Source organism: Brachycentrus maculatus, unplaced genomic scaffold, assembly GCF_059751285.1.
Source record: "Brachycentrus maculatus isolate JH-2025_06_01 unplaced genomic scaffold, ASM5975128v1 h1tg000069l, whole genome shotgun sequence".
Classification (NCBI taxonomy): Eukaryota; Metazoa; Arthropoda; class Insecta; order Trichoptera; family Brachycentridae; genus Brachycentrus; species Brachycentrus maculatus.
In genome coordinates this window covers 881,152-904,037 of record NW_028280823.1, presented here as the reverse complement: position 1 = coordinate 904,037, position 22,886 = coordinate 881,152, and the positions used below count along the sequence as shown (strand labels likewise).

The 22,886-nt window shown below is 35.6% G+C and overlaps 2 protein-coding genes across 2 annotated transcripts in view; one reads left to right on the top strand and one right to left on the bottom strand.

Annotated features, from left to right (window-relative positions):
- Positions 1-153: 153 nt before the first annotated feature.
- l(3)80Fj (lethal (3) 80Fj) overlaps positions 154-22,886 on the top strand; it is a 29,597-nt gene continuing 6,864 nt past the window's right edge. The window contains exons 1-23 of the mRNA XM_088256928.1: positions 154-202; positions 282-384; positions 474-669; positions 2,214-2,394; positions 3,872-4,024; positions 4,596-4,848; positions 6,180-6,358; positions 6,711-6,914; positions 8,982-9,143; positions 10,002-10,164; positions 10,650-10,976; positions 11,697-11,890; positions 12,338-12,516; positions 13,271-13,484; positions 14,652-14,878; positions 15,507-15,883; positions 16,520-16,662; positions 17,564-17,700; positions 18,579-18,783; positions 19,754-19,987; positions 21,126-21,320; positions 21,922-22,050; positions 22,553-22,676. Coding sequence (XP_088113054.1) covers positions 185-202; positions 282-384; positions 474-669; positions 2,214-2,394; positions 3,872-4,024; positions 4,596-4,848; positions 6,180-6,358; positions 6,711-6,914; positions 8,982-9,143; positions 10,002-10,164; positions 10,650-10,976; positions 11,697-11,890; positions 12,338-12,516; positions 13,271-13,484; positions 14,652-14,878; positions 15,507-15,883; positions 16,520-16,662; positions 17,564-17,700; positions 18,579-18,783; positions 19,754-19,987; positions 21,126-21,320; positions 21,922-22,050; positions 22,553-22,676 — 4,297 coding nt within the window. The 5' untranslated portion in view covers positions 154-184. The remainder of the gene's footprint in view (positions 203-281; positions 385-473; positions 670-2,213; positions 2,395-3,871; positions 4,025-4,595; positions 4,849-6,179; positions 6,359-6,710; positions 6,915-8,981; positions 9,144-10,001; positions 10,165-10,649; positions 10,977-11,696; positions 11,891-12,337; positions 12,517-13,270; positions 13,485-14,651; positions 14,879-15,506; positions 15,884-16,519; positions 16,663-17,563; positions 17,701-18,578; positions 18,784-19,753; positions 19,988-21,125; positions 21,321-21,921; positions 22,051-22,552; positions 22,677-22,886) is intronic.
- Positions 7,334-8,523, bottom strand: LOC148311230 (galactose-1-phosphate uridylyltransferase-like). The gene has a single exon (XM_088256931.1). It carries the CDS (start codon positions 8,429-8,431, stop codon positions 7,382-7,384), a length of 1,050 nt encoding a protein of 349 aa, XP_088113057.1. The 5' UTR covers positions 8,432-8,523; the 3' UTR covers positions 7,334-7,381.

Below are 22,886 nucleotides of genomic sequence, written 5' to 3'. Positions count from 1 at the left end.
ACGCGGTACCTATCTCAACGTTATACGGGGGTTTACCAGCTTCGCATAGGCAGCACAGTGACATAATGGTGATTTTTGATAATCAATCTGAGTAAATGAACGCACTCCACAGGTAATAAAATCGGTGTTTTTTTAAATAAAAAATTGCACAACATTGTGAAAATTTCTATGGTTGTCAGAAAACATGGCAGAAGTTGAGGAGGTATTTGTCACGTGTATTTAAAAAATATATGTAATTATTTTTTCATCTGAACGTATGATTAACGCATTTCTCATTTCAGCTTGCGAAGGCTTTCAAAGACCTGCCTATAAAAATCCAGACCTCGAGCTTAAAAGAAAGGCGGCAAGTTTTGCAGGTTGTCTGCGATGTGTTGTCAAATCCTGGTAAATTGGCATCTGTATTATAGAGCTATAATACGCGACTGTCGATTATTTTGACTATCTTCAATCAAATTATTATTTTGCTTTCGCAGGTATTACTGAGCAGATTATAAGAGGGTTATGTCGAGCTATCCAAAGTACCCTCCAACGATATCGCGATGCGACTTCCCAGTCCTTCGTGTTAAAATTGATAGAGAATTTGGTCAAACAGCACAAAGAATGGATGCTAAAGCATTTTACTCCAGTTCTCGCTGATATAGCAGATCAGCACAAAAATCTTGTTCCATCGTGAGTGTGTTGTACCCTTTTTTTAAGCTTTTCTCTGCTGTTTTAAGGGTATATTTGATATTTTCTTTTTTTGCTCGATATTAACAACTACCATATTGGAAAATCTTACAAAATATAAGTCAGATGAACTACTAAACCGTAAAGACAGTTTTCAAATGAAAGGCTTCTTTTTTATAAATCCCTAATCTTGAAGAGTTAAGATTCTGTTATCTGAGAAATATAAATGTAAATTTCAAGCTGCTCAAAATTGTATATACTACTCGAACATTTTATTTAACATGCAATTGTATATATTTTACAATTTATATATCAATTGTGTAATCAAATAGGGTTACCATATGGTAAAACAAATATGACCTAAAAAAGATCTGCATCTATTTAAATTCCTATTATAATGCTGCTTTTATGAATTTTTTGCTACAATTTTCGCAACGCGACAGGAATACCCTAAAAAAAATTCTCGAGGAATTTATATTTGCAAGTAGCTGTGCATTCTTATTATTAAATGAATTCTCAAATTTCAGATTTATCATGGTAACATGTGTAATGGTTCAGCAGAATAATTTTTAATGTATTTCTATTATTTACATAATCTTCAATCTATTCTTATTTATTATATTAGACACTGGATTATTCACCCTACGAATGATATATAAATACTATAGGTTTCTCAACATGATTGAGATAAAACATATATCGTTTATATACAAAAGAAGATGAATGTCTGAGCATCCCGGGACTTGGTAATTGGCTGGCTTAATTCATCATTTTATACACTTCACCATTCACCATTCTGTGCAATATTAAACATCAATGTTGTATTAAAAGTAAAATTGCCAGTCAAGCGTAAGTTAATGCGTGACGCGGGCGTACTCCGCTCGCGTAACACATTAATTGTGACAGCATATAAAACACTAAAGGATTTCAAATCTTTCCGATAAAAAAAAAAAGCAAAACCCATAACATTATGATGATTTTTATGAATTAGTTTCTCACATGGACTTAATAATTTTTCAATGTAAACTAAAACTAATTATACACTAATAATACATAATAAAAATCAATATTTTACTTAAGAATGGAAGAGTCACGAGTTACACTCTTATAATAAAGTCTTAAATATCGTTATATAATAAATAATAAGCAGTCTACAGCTACAGTGGAAAAGAATTTTACAATTGTGATTATATATAGTCTCCAGCAAATAGCCATTGGCGTATTAAGGACACTGAAGTGATTAAATAAAACACTTGTTTTTATACCACTTGAGTTTTATTTAAGACTACTAGTTTCAGAAGCTAAACTTCCATCATTCAGGTCTGAATAAAAACTTGAGTTTTTATTCAGACCTGAATGATGGAAGTTTAGCTTCTGAAACTAGTAGTCTTAAATAAAACTCAAGTGGTATAAAAACAAGTGTTTTATTTAATCATTGTAACATGTCTTACCATAAAGTTTATGCCAAAACAATTAATAAAAAAGGACACTAAACCTCGCCTTCTGCATAAGATGTGTTAAACTAACGTAAAAACTGTTTCTTTTAGATCTAGTACCAGTCAAAGCAGTCTGTATGCATTACGGTGGTCGTGCTGTCTGATTGAATATGGCCTCCTTAACAACATGGAAGATGGCAGTGTACCATCGCTGGTTTCCTCCCAAGCACTTTTACTCACCGCCGTTAATGCTCATGGGAAGGTCAAGAGAAACCATAAGGCCTACTTTGCGGTGAGTCCGGTTTACTGGCACTAAACTCAATCAATATAGCTTGATTGTAATATAATCGAGTGATAAGCCATGCTTTAGATGGTAGGCGTAGTTTTCTACAACTTCTTAAAAAGATAATCAGCGGACTGTAGGCTCCTAAAGCTATTTTTTAAATGGATATTTTTTCATAAGATGATTATATTTAAAATGAAATGGTTTTCTACCAGAACGAAAAGAAAGGGTTACTTTTTTGTATTATATTCTACCATTGATAGAAAAATATTTATCGAAAAGAATACAAATAGTTGTATTTTTCTCCTACCATCTGATTGTGATTTTTTTTATTTCATTGATTTGATTTCAATTTCAATAATATGGTAAAAAAATATATGGAAAATGAAGGTACCACTTATAAAATCCTTTTGTTTCTGGTTTAATTGATAATCCGACTAATTGACTACAATTTGGCATATCATGAAGAAAAAGATGAAGATGAATGTGGATGTATGAGTATTTACAGGGCTTATGATCTGTCATAGGCTGGTTCATTTGTGAGCAAAGATTTAGACACACTTAAAATATTTTGAACATTTATGGAATGTTTGGTAAATTTTTGCTATTCATTTTGAGTGTGTCCAGATACTTGTTCAAAAATTTGTGTTTCTCCACTAAGGAGTTATTTTTACATGTAAAGTGATCACGATGTATGATAGATGTGCGAATAGTGAAATAAGGAAGGAATGCAAAGCTGAGATAAGCATTATCGATAAAATTAGGAAAGGTGTGTTGAGATGGTTTGGACATGTGGAACGAATGAGTGAGGAAAGAACGGTAAAACAAATTTATGAGGCGAATGTTAGTGGGAAAAGAAGCAGAGGAAGACCGAGAAAAACATGGCACGATCAGGTATGCCAAATACTTGAAAGTGGTCAGGTTAGGAGTCGTAACAATCGGCGGGTATGTATGAGGAGATGCATGAACGTGGAAGAGGCGAAGAATGTTTGCAAGGACAGAGTGGTGTGGCGCTCTATTCTCTCTGCCTACCCCTGCGGCGAAGCGGCGTGATGGTTAGTTAGTTAGTTAAAGTGATCACTTAACCAGCCTAAGTCCTGGGTATTTACCCAAAATTCTATGTTAAGATGTTAAAATGCAGTTTTTGCTACTGTTATTTTAACAATACCTATTTAAAAAGCTTCTTTACATCTCACCAATAGATGTCTCTAGTGAAGTTCTAGTGATCCAAGAACAAGGTTTCTAAATTGGTTCATATATATATTGAACTTCCAAGAATTTGAGTGATGTGGTTGTCAATAATGGGTAGAATTGGTGAATGTTACACGTGTGTAAAGTGATCACTTAAACCAGCCTATGACGGTCGTCAGCCCCGTAAATGCCCAGACTTCCATATTCTTCTTCATCATTGATGAGATGTCAAAAATAAAATAAATAGTAAAAAAATACTTTAATAATTATGTTGCTTTTTTTTACTTTCAATCAGCTACATTACATGTGGGTGAAATTGGGAAAGGATTGTGAAACCCTCTGGCTGAAAACCATAAGTGAGGCGGAAGGTCCTCATGTTCCCATTCTGGCTTCTGCTATATACAGACACCACAAAGAACTGAACAAACCCCAAAACAACGATTTCAAGGTATGGAATCTTCAAAACTATATTTGCTTATGGTCAAATTCCTTAATTCACTTTAGACAGTTATTTTTTGTACTAGTTCTACGTGCATTCTTGTTCTGTTATTCAATGCCAGCTGACAGTGGTTATTTTCCAAATGTTTGCATGATGGCTGTCAATGTTCAATGTATTGAGAGAATCAAATAATATTTTTTCATCAAATATTGATCTAAAATAATTGAAATTTTTTTTTATTAATGAACGATCATACTACTATAAAAAATATAATTGGAATTAAAATATATTGTCTACATTACATGCTTGCCTATAAACAATAATTAATTAAAAGTCTGACAGTGCGCAAAATGAAAATTTTAAATTGACCAAAAAAACACCATAGACGCAAGAAAGAAAATAGTCATTTCTTCAAGTACTATTTGCATTGATAACCTGGGCTGATGTATGCTTATGATGGACATTGCAAAGCATTCCATTATATAACCTAGAAAAAGAATTGTAAATCGTATAAGTTTACTTTTGTTTACTCTACCATTTTATATATTTGATTCTTGTTTTAAAATATGTTTTGTTGCAGGATAAAATCACGGATAATTTTATAAAAAGCCTTATTAGTGTTAAAACTAGACCAAACCCGATGCTCATTGAAGGCTGCCACGATTTTCTCAAAGAATTGACGAGTGGCGACTTCAAAACCCACGTCCTACCGGCTATACAAAAATCCTTGCTACGAAATCCAGAAATTATTATTGAAGCTATCGGCTATGTAGTTATGAATATGGATTGTGATTTGAACCCGTTTGCTTTAGATATAACTAAAAATCTTATAGGTATGTATTATTATAATTATTATTTCGGAGAGGCCTTGTGGTGACCATACGTTCCATTCAAAGGTCCGTTTCCTTAACTGCGCTTTTTAGAGGGCCGGATAAAATCTTTACCAGGCCGGATCTGGCCCGCAGGCCGTACGTTGGTGACCACTGGTAAACTGCACTACTCTTGATAGGGTTAAGGAGTGAACATAGATATTTAAAATATGACAATCAATTAAAGATTGTCAATGTCTTTCTGAATGTTGATAACCGATGTGATGCATTGATTATCACGGAAGTAAAATTTTTAATATTTATGATTTTGCTATCTCTAAAAGTTGTGTTTTTTGTCTTGCGTCCCTTCCACATAGCCATTCTTTGTTAACCTTCCCCTCCCGGTAATACGTATTTACTACAACTCGACTTTTAAAATGAGAATATCAATATAAAATATTTGATATCAATATAATAGATTTGGGCTCAGAATTTTTGTATTCCTCCGTAATATAATTATGTATTACATGAAAGTATTATAACATAAAGTTATTAATTTTTAGCGACAGAAATAAATAATTTGTGCAAAAATTGGGGATAAAATCACCAATACATAAACGTTTTTGTGTACATATTGCTTGCGTGGCATGCTTTGTGTATACGTGCATGTTGTAATGTGGTTACTGCGCCAGTAGTGTGCATTTCGTCTTATGTGGCGGTCGTGTCGCTATTGCGGCTACTTGCGATGTATTTTTTCTCGTTTTCAGAGCTATCATTACAAAATTGTTACATTTCAACTTCATCTATGGTCAATAAAAGCAACATTTAGGAATATGTATTCACATTTTTCCCATTTTTAAACCATATTACCATATGGTGTACAAAATATGTATCACCGGTGCACGTGGAAGTTTTTAGCACCGTAAGGGAAAGATAAATGGCGTGCTAATTAACCAAATCACAAAAATACAATGACATTTTTTTATCGATGGTAGACCTAGAGGGCGCTTGTCCACTACCCGGAATTCCGTGCAATTTTACCGTCCGGCATGTCAGTTAGCGTTTCGAAACGACGATTGGATTGGCTTGTGCTTTTGTCCATCTTTCTTCAGATCGGAGCTCTTGATCGGTGCGTGAACGTGCGTAAATTCGATCACGCTAAACTGTCGTAGTCATTATTCAAAACCGGACTGCCGGACGGTGAAATTCCGTGTAGTGGACAAACGCCCATACCTCGTTATTACTTTTTATTTTATCTAACATGCTGTTATATATATTTTTATTGGTCATGTATTATTGAAATCATCGATGTGACAGATAAAATATATCTATTATAAATAAATTCACAATTTTAGGCAATTTACATTCGAAAGAGGAAGTGGTGAGATCAGAAGCCACCAAGACGTGCAATGCATTGGCCGCAAAACTATCTGAACCCGAGCCCATTGCAGCTATAGTCAAGCAAATATTTGATGTTCTGAACGGATCTAATGGAAAACTGACATTAGCTGAACATAAAGCTGGTGTTTTGCTGGTAAGACCTTGGGAAAATTTTACATACTTGCAACTCTATAATAATAATAAAAATTAAACATGCTTATCATTAATCCGATAGTGATAATAAAAAAAACACATATTGTTTTATTACTTTTATTTTATTAGAATAAGCTCTTCATACAACAATTAAAAAAATATACAAAAGTATGATTATGTTTGCCTATTGTCGAAATGGTTTTTTTAACAATTTGAAATAGTGAGAGCCATGGTTTTTTTTCCGATATTTGATATTGATTTTTAGATTTTGAACTGGAAACTGAAAAAATTTTTTACATATTTAAAATGTTAAAATTTATATAACATATTTAAAATATAATTATTTTTTATAGGGAGCTGGTCTCTTCAGTTGTAATGCTGTGGAACTGGGGAAAAAATACATGAAACTTTATGGCGACGTATCTAAATATTTCTTCAAAGCTTTGGAAATGGAAAGCCACGAAAAAACACTATGTTACGGTTTGGAAATGCTGACTCTGTGGAGTCGCAACAAAATCACCGGAGAGCTGCCGGATTATGTTGTGGAAGCATTTAAGGTTTCATTTTTATATCTTTCAATTGTTTTATGTTATGAATACGGTCCACACGTTTCGTAGCAAAGTAGCATCTAGTCGTGGCAAAAATGTAGGGTAAGCTTATGAGCCAAACGTGTAAAGTAGGTTGTGTTGAGAATTTGTATCATTGTAAAAAAAATATTATTGGGGTCTCAAAACTTGTATTTAGCCTATAGCTACTATAGCTACAACAAAAAAAATTTAAAAAACAACTTTTGCCAGCAAGTATGCCTGGATGATTTGTTTTTAAAAAATGAGGTAGGAATATAGTATATATGTATATATATAAATTTTTATTGAATAATATGGATTATTTGATTGGATTATTAAATAAAAATACATTACGATTCATATAAATTTATTCTAAATAATTTTGACGAATGAAACAATTATACGTACATCGTTAAAGTAATTTTAACATCAGATGATTATCATTGATGATAGCAAAGTTATTTTGTGTAATGCATGGCCGGTACTTCTCGCAGTCGAGCGGCTGCCTGTTCAGGAGTCAGGTCTCTCTGAGCTTGCGCCAGTAGCTCGTATCCTACATAGAACTTGCGCACACTGGCCGATCTCAAGAGCGGGGGGAGGTATATGGCGTGCAGCAGCCAGTGTGGAGATGGGTCCGCACTCCTCGGCCCCGTCGGAGCTCCGTGCCAACCCATGCTGTAAGGAAAGCTGCAAACAAACAGGTTGTCATACCTGATTGTTAGTTCCTTCATCACTCGAGCGAGCGACACCTTCTTGGTGTCCTCCAAGTCTGTTAATCTCCGTGGAGAGTGTCCAACCGGCAGAATCATGGTTTCGAAAGGCCACACCGCCCAGTACGGTACCAACGCTACCCACTCTTCATTTGAACAAACAATTCTCTCCTTCGCATCTAACTCCCTAGCTGTGTAATCCTCTAGTAAATTCCTTCCGTATTTCTTATAATACTCCAACATGCATTTGTCTTTAATTCGCGGCTCATTTGGGAGATAAGAAGACGCCCATATCTGACAATGCGGGTGAGGATTGGAGCACCCCATGCTGGCTCCTTTATTCTCGAAAATTTGAACCCACTGAAATCTTTCCGCCAAATCGCGGAGCTGATTCTGCCACTCGTCGATTATGGCCTTGATTTCGCGGACAGACATTAAAGGTACCGTTATATCAGAGTCAGGATGGAAGCACATCACTCTGCATATTCCCTTGGCTGAAGCCACTCTGAACAAAGGATCTTGAGATTCGGGAGGGTCGGGAATGTCATCCAAGAGAGCCGGAAAATCGTTTTGAAATACGAAAATGGAATCGTACATGGGATTAACTTGCCCATTTCCGCGCGCGGCGCCCGGATGTAAAGGGTTATCGGATTTCCGGCAATCTGACTTAGTATCCTTTACATGTTCAACTTGTCCCGACCACGGTCTCAACATGCGGTGCGGAGAAACAAGGAGCCACTCGTCCTTTAATGGATTGTACCGAATGTGCTGATGCTCGGCCGCATCGAACTCTTCCATTTTCAACTGCTACTGATGCTATTACTATGTGTCGTACCTTTAAATGGCTATCATGTGATAAACAATTTAATTACCTCATGAAAATGTAACAACTTTTTAGAAACGTGACATTTAATAAATATTAACTGTTATGCTAAGTATTATTTTGACCAACTAAAAGTTTTACAATAAACAATTAACGCCTACGGCATTCAATATCAAACGAGAATTGATTTAAATAATGTAATATAGTACAAGGATACGTAATCAATAAAATTTTAACATATGCTTATTGTCATTATTGCGGTAATATCTGTTCAGTAATACAATATTTAAAGGAGCTTTCATTGCCAAATAAATTGAAGACAAAAATGCACCATTATGGTTTTTATACTTGATAAAAACTAATGTAACCGCACAATGACAAATAATTTTACAGGTAATTAAATAAAAAAAAATAACCCATTACACGCATGTTTTTATGCATACAGAACTATGTTGTAGTTATTAACTATTGTTACTGTATTTGGAAATTTAGTTTATATTATTGATTTGAGTTTTTTTTTTACAGAAAGGCCTAAATCTGAAATCATCCACTCAATTAGTGAAAATAAGTTACCTCCAGTGGTTCGGACAGTGTCTGAATAAAACAACTGTCTCGGAGAAAGACAAAGATGCCCTTATTCCAATTCTATTGAAAATCGTAGAAAAGGCTATTCAACAACCTCTGCAGGTAAAGTAACAGTTCACTTTAAAAATAAACATTTACCCAAATAAATATTTAAATATAAAACATTTATAAAAATGGTGTGCGATTAAGCTAATGATGTTTATTTCTTTCATTAATCAACTCAGCACTCACTTTGTGGTAATATCTTTACATTTTTTATTTTTTTCTTAAAATCTACTGTGACACGTTTTTCTATGCATTCTGCATCATTTTCATATATGGTGTTTGAAAATAATATTTTTTATGTGATATTTTTATTTTTTCGTGGTATATTATTTCATTTATATGCCATATGAACTTTAGAGGCTTGGAATAAAGGCAAATTAAAAATAAATAGTATTTTCAAATTTGTCATATTTCATAAATTTTACTTAACTGTTATAATGCCGAAAGTCGAATTTTTTACTTTGTAATCTTGTTCAAAAATTGCGGAGAATCTAATTTTTTACTCTGCCATTAGTGCGTTTTTAGCGGTTGGCCTTGGAGATTGTGTTGCAGCGTACGCATTATCGCAATTTATTTTATTAATTGTATTGACATATTAATGTAAAATAATATGAAAATAACTCCTGTAATTGGAGATAATCCAGATTTTGTGAACAAGTATTTGGACACACTCAAAATGTTGTAAAAGCATTTTTATCAACAAAAAACACCTTTTTATGAGTAAAATTGTTCAGCAGTTAAATGAATATTTTAAAATGGTCCCATAATGTAAGAAGGATGTTTCCTACAATAAAAGTACATTTTTGCAAATACCCAACATGTGTACTCATTATATATATCAAAGAATATTTAAGGTGACTATCATGCATATATTTTATTTAGAAATTATTAATAAAGACATTTTGTTGTTTGTAGAATGCCATTGTGTGTGAAGGAGCGTGTGCTGCATACATAATGCTCAAGTTTGATACCAAACAAGAACTATCAACCAAGTACACTGCAGTGTGGAATGCTATCACTTCAAAGGAGAAACTAGTGTTCTTACAAGAAAAATTCATCTCCACTGCAACTGATGATGGTAATTTATCATTACTCATGCGTTAATAACTTAACACTACATAAAACTGCTGACAAGTATCAAGAATCTATAACTGAAAAATGGTTGCAAAGCTTCGCACTCTAATTACTACTTACAAAATTACCAAAAAAATTCAGCCTTATATATATTCAAATAATTTATTGGTGTTATTTCAAAACATCACAAATTACCAACATATAAAATAAATAAAAAATTAAGAAAGGAAAAAAATTACCATACCAAGCATCTCTCTTAACGATAATATGTTTGGCATTTTACATTATTCTATAGATTAATACAATTCATTCTGCCTTATTGGTCCGCAGGTTAATTGGAACACCTGCTTAATTGAGCTAATTATTTCTTAGTAAAAACCTTTTGTCAAATTCTGATTTGTAACATGATTCAAGTGAAACGCAAGATTCAAATTGAGTGATCATAATAACCGATCAATCGCACCGTTATTAATAAAGTATTCATTTCAGTGCTCACTACCATCAGCTACATATGCCAAGAGGTTTTGGAGAAGTACCTCCGGCATATGGATGGCAAGTACGAGGTGGTGTCTCGCGCCCTGGTGTCCTGCCTGCTGAGTTCCAGCGCCAGCGTAAGGGCCACAGCCCTGGAAGGTCTGGAGAGCCTGCTGCAGGTGCCCGCACTAGCCCGGGCGCTGCTGGGACAGGTGCCGAGGTGCCTGGAGGGGATGAAGCCGGCGCAGATCAGTAACTCGACGGAGGGCGGTCAGGAGACTCCTTCCGACGTGCTGGGGAAGGCGGTCGCCAAGGCTGTGACTGCTATCTGTTCGCACAGAGGTAAATCCTGATAATCCTCCGAGAACACTTTCCTCGTGCTGGTATAGGAACTAATGACTCCCGTAATGTTCTGGGAGCGGAAACTACATCATAATTTAGAACTGTCGGCTGTGACAACAGTTACTATATACATATTAATATGCTTCCTAGCTATTCGCGGTTCTGTACCCGAATGCCCCACTCCTTTCACATACTGATGTATTACATACATACATATTAATGTACATACTGATGCATAACGCATTCGCAGTTACGATGACTACTATACTTTTGTGCAGTCACTAAAGCGCAGTAAGAGGATATAATAAAAATTTTGGAGAGATACATGAAGTGGTCTACAAGCAAGTATATATCGATTTTAATTTTTGTGTCGCTTTCTGCCATAATGTTTTTCCATTCTACAATTACATACTTGTTGGAAGAGCCCTTTGCATTCCCTCCCTAAATACCTAATACATACTCTTACCCAACTTTAGTGGCCGCATGGCAGAATAATTTATCAAATTCATATCTCTAATTTAGTAAACTGGAAATCTCTTATGGAATATATGATTCAAACTGGAATAAAACTTGACCAAATATTCAATGGGAAAAGATTTTGCACTCCTATATTGAATATTTGTAGATAAAATATAATACATATAACAATTGTTTTAATATTCATTCTGAAAAATAAAAATGCTATCATAATATTTTAAATATGTAAATGTATGATTTTAGAGTACCCGTTGGAAGACCGCCAACTGCTGGGGGTGGACGCCCTCCTGCCCTGCCACCACCCTCTGGTCATGATCTCGGACCGCTCCCTGTGGCTGAGAGTACTCAAGCTGCTGCAGCTGCAGCCCCGACAGCTCATCAGTCTGTTCTCCAACAACATCAAGAACAGTTACATCGCCGGCTTTCACTGCAATGACGTGAGAATAATAACAATTTAATTCATTCCTTTAGGGACTCTACCTCTACTTTAGGAATTGCTACCGTTTTCCTTCTTCTCTTATTTGATACCTACTATTCCTATCCCATTTCTTTTTCCATATTTCAGTAATATCTTCACTATGAGCTCTCATTCACTTACGTCATCTGTATTCCATCAAATATATTCCACTCCTCTCATTTTCAAATGAGTCTTTAGATGTTTGTATTAATTTTTTATGTCAAGTGTTGAATTTAAAAAGATTTTTTTTTTTTTTTTTCGTACGTCGAATGGATATATTTAACAACAGTTGAATTGAAGAAATACATCATTAATAAATCAATAAAATGATAATTTACTAACTGGCTTCAAACTGTCAACAAAATATTATAACACCAATCCAATACTGTAATGATTACCGGTATTATATCATTTTCAATAATTTCAGAGTTACAACAATGTGATATCAACGCTAGTAGCGCAAAATCCCGAGGTAATTCTACCCAGCCTTATGTCATACATCACCGAAACATTGGAGGATCCGGAACTGCTCAAAATTACAAGAGACGAATATTTCACTTACCTTACTCCAGAGGGAGATCTGTATGATAAAAGTGTAATTCCGGGGTGAGCCACTAAACTATTACAATTTAAACTATTTAATGATTATAAATATGCACATAATGAGTTAACCTTCCCCTCCCGGTGATATGTATTTACTACAACTTGACATGAAAATGAGAATATCAATATAAAATATAATAGATACGGGCTCAGAATTTTTGTATTCCTCCGTAATACTTTTACGCGATACATAAAAGTGTTATAATATAAAGTTATTCATTTGCAGCAACGGAAATAAATTAATTTTAAAAAAAAAATAGGGGATAGAATCACCAATACACAAATGTTTCTCAGAGTATGCGTGCATGCCGCACTATACATACACGCGCACGCGGCTTCATACTGTTTCCTGTCGCTACGCTAGCTACGGCGGCTAATTGCGATGTATTTTTTTCTCTTTCTTTTTTAGGTATTTACCAAAGCCATCATTACAAAATTGATACATTTAAACTTCAACTGTGCTCAATAAAAGCAACATTTAGGAATATTTACATTTTTCCCTTTTTTAAATCATATTTTCATTTGGCGTACAAAATACATATCACCGGTGCACGTGGAAGTTTTTAGCACCATATGGGAAGGGTTAAATACGAGTCAAATCGTTTGACTCGTGCATCTTATATTATATGATGTTTTTGCCCTTTTGTAGACCAACTTTAAAATTTTGTAGCGGCATTAATAAGATGCTTAAATTTGCTTTTTTTTTTGTTTTCTCATTCTTAGCCGCAGAATATAAAATTTATGAATCATTTTGTAGGAATGAAGACAATACCGAAATGAACATGAAGAGGGAAAGTAAGGCTTACTCTTTCAAGGAGCAGCAAGAAGAACTTCAGCTCCGTAGGGAACTGGAAGAAAGAAAGAAGGCGGATGGAAAGACTAAGCCACCCAAAGAGCTCTCCGCCAAGCAGAAGGAGGCTATCAAGATTCAGACCAACAAGGAAAATATTATCAGACAAAAACTCACGGTGGTGAGTACATTTCTGGGATTTATAACTATAAGGTTTTTTTTATACATGAATTTTTATTTTTGTTCAAAACTAAACATGTGATTGCTTAAAGGGCAGAAAAATATATACTTTATGTTTGAATAACTGAAACTGCAGATTGTTAGCCAGTGTAAGTTGTATAAGTTGTCATTACACAGATGTAACTACATTGTCGAAACTGTCTAAGGTTAGTTTACTTAAAGAAATAAAGGAAACATTTTTAGGAAAACCAGAAAACAATTTTAAGCCAGCTGTGCAGTAAAATATATTAAATGTTTTCCTAGTACAGTAAGTCCTCTACTTATGTGATTAATTCGTTCCAAAGGTTTTCATATAAGTCGATAATGAAAAGTTGTGATTTTTTTAAATATGGTATGTAATAATATGCACTAGTTTCAAAGGATATAAGTTCATAGATCTACATGCATATATTTAATGAAACATTATTATTTTTAGAAGTTTTACTTATTAATTATTTGTATTCTATTTTTGGTAATTATCGTAGATTACATAGGTACTGATTTTTTTACATAATCCATAATTCAAACATTTGATTTAATAATTGTTCTAATCGTAGAATAAGACATTTTATGAGTGCTTGCGATGTCAGCGATCTTTTCACTCATTTCATATTCTTTTATATAATTTTAACTTTGGTCTCTATTGTTGTGGCATATCTTCTTTTGAAAATTGTAAAATAGTTTCTATTCTTAATCTCTTTTTTGTGTGTATATTAGGTTAAAATGGATAAAAACAATAAAAATGTTTGTAAAAAGAACTCCACTGACAAAACACACAAGGTGGCTTGGTGGGTCTTTGCAAAAAAAATATTTTAAACATGTTTATAATTGTTCTTTAAATAAATGTATACAATTTATGTAAATAGATAACAATTTAAGCATCAAATGTACTTTTGTTTGATATCTTAGAGTTTATAGTTGGGTAGACGCTCGACCGCGAAACTGGCATTGTGGGTTCGAATCCCGCCAATTGCAAAATAAATTCATGCAAAATTTATTTTCGAAATCACGTAAGTAGAAGACTTACTGTATACACATATGTATGGCATTACAACGATTCACTTTCTATAAAACATATTTTTTGCTGTAATTTACCGACTCCATAATAACGTAAGTAACATGCTCTTAGCTTGAGGAGCGTCTGCGCTGCGTGGAGGGCATGGTCGTTGCGGCGGCAGCAGGCTCCCCGGAGTGGCTGGGCGCGCACGCGGCCCCGCTGCTGCGCTGCCTGCTGGGCGCGCTGCGCTCCCCGCTGGCGGCCCCGCACGCGGCGCACCTGGTGCTGCACCTGCGCGCCGCCTTCTGGCCCTCGGACGTGGCCGTCTTGGGCGAGACCATCGCGCACGTAACCCTGAGGTATGGACTCTGAATAATACAACCATTCGAGATGAAAATCTTCATTTCAGAGAAAAAATTAAGATGTTTACTTTATCCTATTTTATCCGCCTCCGTGGTGTAATGTATGTAGTACAGTGGAACCTCTCATAACAAGCATAGTTCCTTTCAGAATCTTACTCGTTGGGTGAACATTTTATATTTTACTGAAGAGGAAGTCCCGGCTCACAACTGAATGTCGTGAAAAAGGGATATTTAGGGAGCAACTTTTTCATTTCATTTGTGCTTTGTTATGCAAATTACTCGTTTTGAGAAGCTCCATTGTACAATGTTTTATCAAATTTAAAATTCAATCGTTCTTACAACTTAAGTAAAGTAAAATATACTTACGATAAAACAACTCCGTACTGGAGGTCCCGGGTTCCCAGAGAGGGGTCAAATAAATAAAAGTGATTTTTCACTCTAATATTTATTCAATTCCCTGGACTGGTACCTGAAGCAGAAGGCTGATCACCTGTCCTTCATGTGTTAACGATCAAGATAACACTGCGTTTTTATGATACAGAGCCCTATACACCATCGGTTGCGGATGAAGGTTTGAAGAAGACAAAAACAACTCGCTTATTTGGATTTTTTCTTAATCCTTTAGGTTGTACAAGCCTCAGTGTGATCTGGATCCAAATTGGGAAAAGGAAAACTTGAAAGATGCTGTATCCAGGACCATTGAACTCCTGCACTGGAGGACCGTCTTCAGGAAGAAATACCACGACTCGCAGGAGGGAATTGATCATCTCAAGCGGAGGAGTCATTACCTCAACGCCCCGGCGTTTTGCTACTGCTTCAATCTGCTGCGACTGAGTCTGACGTCCGGGTACGCCAAGAGCGACCAGAAGATGGTCACGGAGGGATTGGAGATCATCTCCCACCAGACCCTGCTGCGCGACGAGGGTGTCGTCCACAACGACCTGAACAATCCAGGGTTATTGCCCATTCAGCAAATGTTTCAGCTTCTTCTGGAAGTAATTAGTAAGTAGTAGTTTTTTTTTTAATAAACAAGTTAAACAGTAATACAATTAGAAATGTTATATCACCATCACGCAGTTTCTCCGCAGGGGTGAGCAGAGAGAATAAAACACTACACCAATCTGTTTTTGCAAACAATCTTCGCCTCTTCCAAATTCATGCATCTCCTTATACATAAATTCCGATTATTCCGACTCCTGACCTGACCACTTTCAAATATTTTAAATACATGATCATGCCAAGTTTTCCTCGGTCTTCCTCTGCTTCTTTTAACAACCACATTTGCCTCATAATTTTTTTTTACTTTTCTCTCCTCACTCATCTAAATAACCATCTCAATACACCTTTTTTGATTTTATCGATAATGCTTTTCTTAGCCTTGCATTATTTCCCCATTCAAACATTATTATCATACAACGTTCCGCTCATTCATTTCGGAAAACGTATTTCATCCTTCTTTTGCCAACTCCACGCTTCACTTCCACACGTTTGGGTTGGAACAGTAAAGTTATCATCTTAGAAAAATTTTATATTCAATGAAAATTTTTTAAATGTGAACAAAGCAAAATAGTGCTCTTAAAATTAGCCATAATCAAACAGCATGGATTAATTTGGTTTTTTTGTTGTTGTTTTTTTTAGGTAGAAACAAAGGGGAATTGCAATCACTGTCTTGTGCTACACTTCTAGAAGTTGCAACGGCCGTTTCAGGAGGAGAAGGATGTGGCCGTGCGTCATCTGCCGAGATAGACTGCCTCCTTTCTGGACTGCAAAATCCCTCCGAGGTTTGATATCAAACTTATCATCTAGACTGTACTTACTAGTTTTTTTTATTTATTTGTTAAATATACATATCGTAGTCGTACAGGAGAAAGTGACCAACTACCAAAACGTAAAATGTTCAGGAGGGCCATTTAAGTCGCTTTTGCTTGGCAAAAAAATAAACATTAATGCAGTTAGTCATTTTTAACAAGTCATTATATTATACTTCCAAGTTTAAAATCCTTTGGGATTTTTTTAGGGCAATATTAAGCAAGTAAGATATCAAATAGTCAATGATCACGTTTTTGTAAAACAATGCACTTGGTCACTTTCTCCTGTATGACTACGATATATACATTCATTAACAAATAAATAAACATAATTAACACGTTATGTTTTTTATTTTATTTATTTTTTATCTATTTTAACATAATAGACACACAAAAAAAGAAAACAATTCACAATAAAATACTTTTTTACATTTTTCACAGTATTAAAAATCTTGATCTTAAAAATAAATGAAAGGGTAAAAACCCTTTCCTATATTTTGCCTTTGGTCCATATTTTAGTTTCACCTCTGACCTCCGTCGACAACAAATTGAAAATGCTCAAAACTATTCATATATTGAAGTGTTCTACTCCCATTTTTACTGTTTACTCTTGGGTTACTTTTTTGTGTAACCCAAGAGTAAACAATAAAGTGTTCTACAATAAAGTGTTCTACTCCCATTTTTATTGTTTACTGTTGGGTTACTTTTTTGTGTAACCCAAGAGTAAACAATAAAGTGTTCTACTCCCATTTTTATTGTTTACTCTTGGATTACTCTTTTTACCAACCCTTTGTTTTGGGTGAAGCGGATATCATATTTTTACACTGTTTTTATGTTTATTTCTCGGTGAAATTAACACAAAGCTCTTTTCCAGGTGGTGCGAGAGGCGTCTCTGCGCGCCCTGACGTGTCTGGTGAACACTTTCCCAACCTTGCAGGAAGATATGGACCAGGCTCTCGTACTTACTAAACGTCTTTGGATCGCCAAATTCGACGTGTCCGAGAAGAATCGGTGCGTTTAGAAAATGAGATTTTACACAAATAGATTATAATCGGCGGGTATGTATGAAGAGATGCATGAATGCGGAATAGACAAAGAATTTTTGCAAAGACAGAATAGTGTGGCATTCTGCTCTCTCTACCAACCCCTGCGGAAAGCGGCGTGATGGTTAGTTAGTTAAGTGCATAGTGGGTAATTTTGCATACCTTATTTCTAGGATCATCTTGCTTGGCACTGCCTCTTCCATACAGTGGAATAACCTTCTCTTTACTAATGGCTGCCTTGCACACGGGGCATACTTGTCTGTTGCGCCTTGTTTCTAGCCACTGATGTTAAACATGGCCAGTTGAAACGATAACATTATTATAACTTTATAACTTTTTATAACTTTTAATAACTTTTTTATACATGTATATATACATATAAATACATATACACATACATTGATCAAGCAGTCTAATGGTTAGTTAGTTAACATGTTAGTATCAACCCTCATCCGCACCCGATGGTGCATAGGCCACTGATTAATATAAACGCAGTGTTATCTTGATCGTTAACACATGAAGGAAAGATCGATCAGCCATCTGCTTTAGGTACCAGTCCAGGGTAATATTGAATGTGAAAAACCACTTTATTTGACCCCACCCTTGGAATTGAACCCAGGACCTCCAGTATGGTAGCCAAGCGTGCTGACCTTTTCACCAAGGAGGCGTTAGAATAAAGAACATTTATTGTTCCCCTTGAAAAATTTGGCTTGTGACTGCATACATTATTGACATTTTCCCTGAATATATTATTGGTGTGGCGTTCTATTCTGTTCTTTTTCTGTCTATCCCTTCGGAGAAGCGGCGTGATGGTTAGACAGTTAGTTAGTTATAAATGATCCCCAGGACTCTGGCCGAGGAGTTGTGGAGCAGCAGCGGGCTGGAGGCGGGAGTGGCCCTGCTGGACGCGGTGTCGGGCGACGTGACCCACCCGGTGGAGAACGTGCAGCGCGCGGCTGCCACAGCCCTCGCCGCTCTGCTCAGCATGGAGCCGTCCCTCGTGTCCAGCACGCTTGACACTCTGCTCAAGGTGTACGATGACAAGCTGAACGTAAGTCATTACTGAAACATCAATTCAACCTAAATTAATACAATTTTGCCTATTGATTTTGATACGTTTAAATGTTAAATATTAAAATCAAACACTGGTTTTTAGAGTCTTCTAAATCGAATTTATGAAAAACACACACAATTTTTTGCCTTGTTATGGCATTTTCAAACTACAGTAGTTTGAAATTAAGTTTCTGTTTGTATCGTCGACTAACACTTGAGAGTAATTGTTTTTGTTTTGGGGAGTTCTAAACAGTGCCTCGGTCCTGATCCCCATCCAATCTCGTATATTCTGGAGCCAGGAGGTCTGTCTTCTGCCCACACCTCGTCGACCCTTTCTTTTGCCTTTTATGAATTAGGTGCAATAGCTTGACTTCTCTCTTCTCAGCACATGCCCCAGATAGGACACCTTCTGGACCTTGATATCAGTCAGCAACTGTCTCCCTGCTCTTGCTCTTTGGAGCACATTTGTGTTGCTGACCATATCGGTCCATGGAATGTACATATAGCATTCTACGATGTAGCCACATTTCGAATGACTAATCGGTTCATAGTTCTGACTTTGAGGGTCCACGAATCAACTCCGTATAGTAGTACTTACTTACTTATAACCCTATCCGCACCCAATGGTGCATAGGGCACTGCATCAAATTGACGCAGTGTTATCTTGATGGCAAGGTGACAAACTTACATGAAGGCAAGGTGATCACTCTTGCGCTTCAGAAACCAGTCCAGGGTATTATATAATAAATATTACAGTGTAAAATCACTAATATTTATTTTCACCCCCCCTGGGATTCGAACCTGGGACCTCCAGCACGGTAGCTTAACACGCTGACCATTACACCACGGAGGCGGACAAATGAGAATAGTAGTACTAAGCTCTGTAAATACCCAGACTTATTAAACCGCATTCTTTTTTACCTATGTTGAGATATCATAATATTTTTGTTGTTCCACGGGCATACCAGATGATCCCGCCCAAGCTGGACGAGTTTGGGCACGTGATTGAGAAGCCGGTGGACGAGTGGGGCGGGCGGCGCGGGGTGGCGCTGGCGCTGCTGGCGGCGGCGCCGCACCTGGGCGCGGAGCACACGGCGCGCCTGAGCCGCTTCTTCGTCAAGAGTGGGCTCGGCGACCGCGCCGAAGACGTGCGCAACGAGATGGCCAACGCGGCCATGGCCATCGTGGAACTGCACGGGAAGGTAACGGACATCTAATTGACCTCTTAATACATTTCAGACGGGTATTTTTTACGCCTGCGGACCGCTGTTGACGGGATTTGATAATTATGCACCTATAGGTAAGACCTTAACATAGAGATTGGGAAATAATATTCATAGAAAAAGTATGGATAATTTCTTATTTTCTGCCTTTGAAATAAGGGAAGGTAAAAATGTTCTTCCCCTCCTTCTGCATAAATGGACCGAACGGTAGAAATACCTTTCCCGTCCGAAATGTGCTAATATTTAGCAACATAGTTTTCAATTTACAAATTCCATTTTTGTATTTAATTTTGTATATTATAACAAGCTCCCTACATTTTCCAGCCTTTTTTTACTATCTGAACTAATGGCAAAATTCAGTTTTTTTGTTGAATGTTTAACCTAGTAAAGAAAAGTGACAAGAGATTAATCTGACCATTACTCCCTATATCCTACCCTTCATCTTTAAATGATGTAAATTATTAAAAGTTTATCACTTTTATAGAATAAACCGATAATTAAGGGTTTAACATAGGCTGGATAATAAAAAATCCATATCATCACATTTTGGTTTTAGACCTTTATCGAATAGTATGTAATGTTTATAAATGCTTCCTTATCCAAATATACATATGTTGTATGTTTAATTTGAATCAAATGATCTTGTATTTCTATGTGTAATTTAATGTTGTAGTGTATTAAAAGAATTGTGTAAATTTACAATACAAACCTAAAATAATGTTGAAAAATACATTGAAAAAAAGTTGAGAAATATTTTGCTGTTCTTTGAGTGTAAAACCAGTAAAGTTGAAATATTTAATTTACACAAGAAACATTTTGACCAAACCAATAACATTGTTTACATAACCACTAGGTTTTGGACATTTCCAAATGATACAAAATAAAAAATAATAGTAAAAATTAATTATATTACCCAGGAATATACACGATAATAAGTGTTAGTCCCTCTCTAAGCACAAGAGCTTAGTCTCTTTATTGGAGCGAACTGCATAATCAATTTTAAGATTGTGAAGTAGAAATGTCTAGAAAATGAATTGAATTATAAAAAAACTCTTGCAACTATATCAAATAAAAAAATATAGATATCTGGTAACTAAACATTTTCATATTATTTCAGGAGACAGTCGGCGACCAGCTGCCGGTGTTTGAAGAGTTCCTGGACAAGGCTCCCAAGACGGGCAGTTTCGACGTGGTCCGCCAGGCTGTAGTCATCCTGGTGGGATCTCTGGCCCGTCATCTCGCCCCCGAAGACCCTCGCATCAAGCCCATCACCCTGCGCCTCGTGGCGGCTCTTTCCACCCCTTCACAGCCGGTAACTACAGAAAGCCGACTTCATTGTGCTAGACGTAACTTAAAAAATTATTATCTGACCAATTCATGCGCTACCAAGAATGTTGCCATCAGATTGTTCAGCACATTGTTATGAAGCAATATGTTTTCAACCAACCAAATTCACTGTCTACATTCTCAAACCCATATTATATGTGTCCCACAAATAACCAAGATAAAGAAGAAAATACATATTACGTATAAACGTAAACGTATCCCGTTTCCTCCGCACAGTTAAGAAAAAACTTATACATACATAACAATATAAGAGTCTTGATAACAAAGAATTAAGTTAATATTGTAATCATGAAAATTAGCACCAAAAAACTTAATAAAACCCTTATTTAGTTTCATTGATCTTCAAACATTGGTGTTTCAAACCGATTTTTTTTTATTAAATTTCAATTATGAAGTTGGTATTGCAGATAATTTTTTTAAAAACTTGGAGAAACTATAGAAAAAAATTAACAGATGGCACTAAAAGTCATATTTTTGATAAATGGAAATGCAACAGCTCATCATTTTGTTTGAATGATAAGGTTGGCCCTTGGTATCAGAGATGTCAAACAATTGACTATTTTCAGGTTCAAGAAGCTGTCAGCAATTGCTTGCCGCATTTGATAACATCACCTGTACTAAGGGAGGAATACCCCATTATCGTCAATAAGCTCATGCAAAAACTTCTCAAAGCTGAGAAATACGGAGAAAGAAAGGTAAATATTTTATCACTAATCAATAGTAATGAATGATCATTATTAACGGTTGGTACCACTCGTGAGTTTGTTCGCTCACTCCTTTCAAGAACGTCATAAATAAAAAATTGTCAATTTTCAGTTGTGCATGTTTTCGGAATGCCTAGAAAATATACTATATCCCAGCAAAAGAGACATATTTTTAACTTAATATTTACCCGCTACAGGGCAAAAAGTGTTGTTTTTGCATTTTATTGTTTAATTATTTTTTTAAATACACTAAATATTTTTCAAATGGAGAAAAAACCTTCAGGTTTTACCTAAAAAGATCGGTTGCACAGTAAAAAGTTCAATAAGCGGCTTGATATTGATTATTAATACATTGTATTATATTTTAAACTTTTCTCTTGAAAAATCAAGTGTTTTTATTTATGTCGTTCTTGAAAGGAGTGAGCAATGTGTGTTTATGTAATGTTTTATGTTTAGCGGATGGACTAAACATTATAATGTTAAATATTTACAGGGAGCCGCTTACGGTTTAGCCGGCATAGTGAAAGGGCTCGGTATCCTGGCACTTAAACAGCTGGATATAATGACGAGACTCACTGAAGCTATTCAAGATAAGAAGAATTATAAACACCGTGAAGGTATAAATCTGCCTTCTATAGAATTGATTGATTTGTAAATTATAATAACGCTTTCTTGGGTTAGCGATCCTGCTAAATAAACTAATATACGCAGAGTTATTGGAATCCTCAAATTCGTTATTGATATTGGCATTAGTGCTGTCGAATACTTTTTTTTCAAAATTATGTTTCACAAAATAGGTATTAATGTGTATTTTTCAAATTAAATGT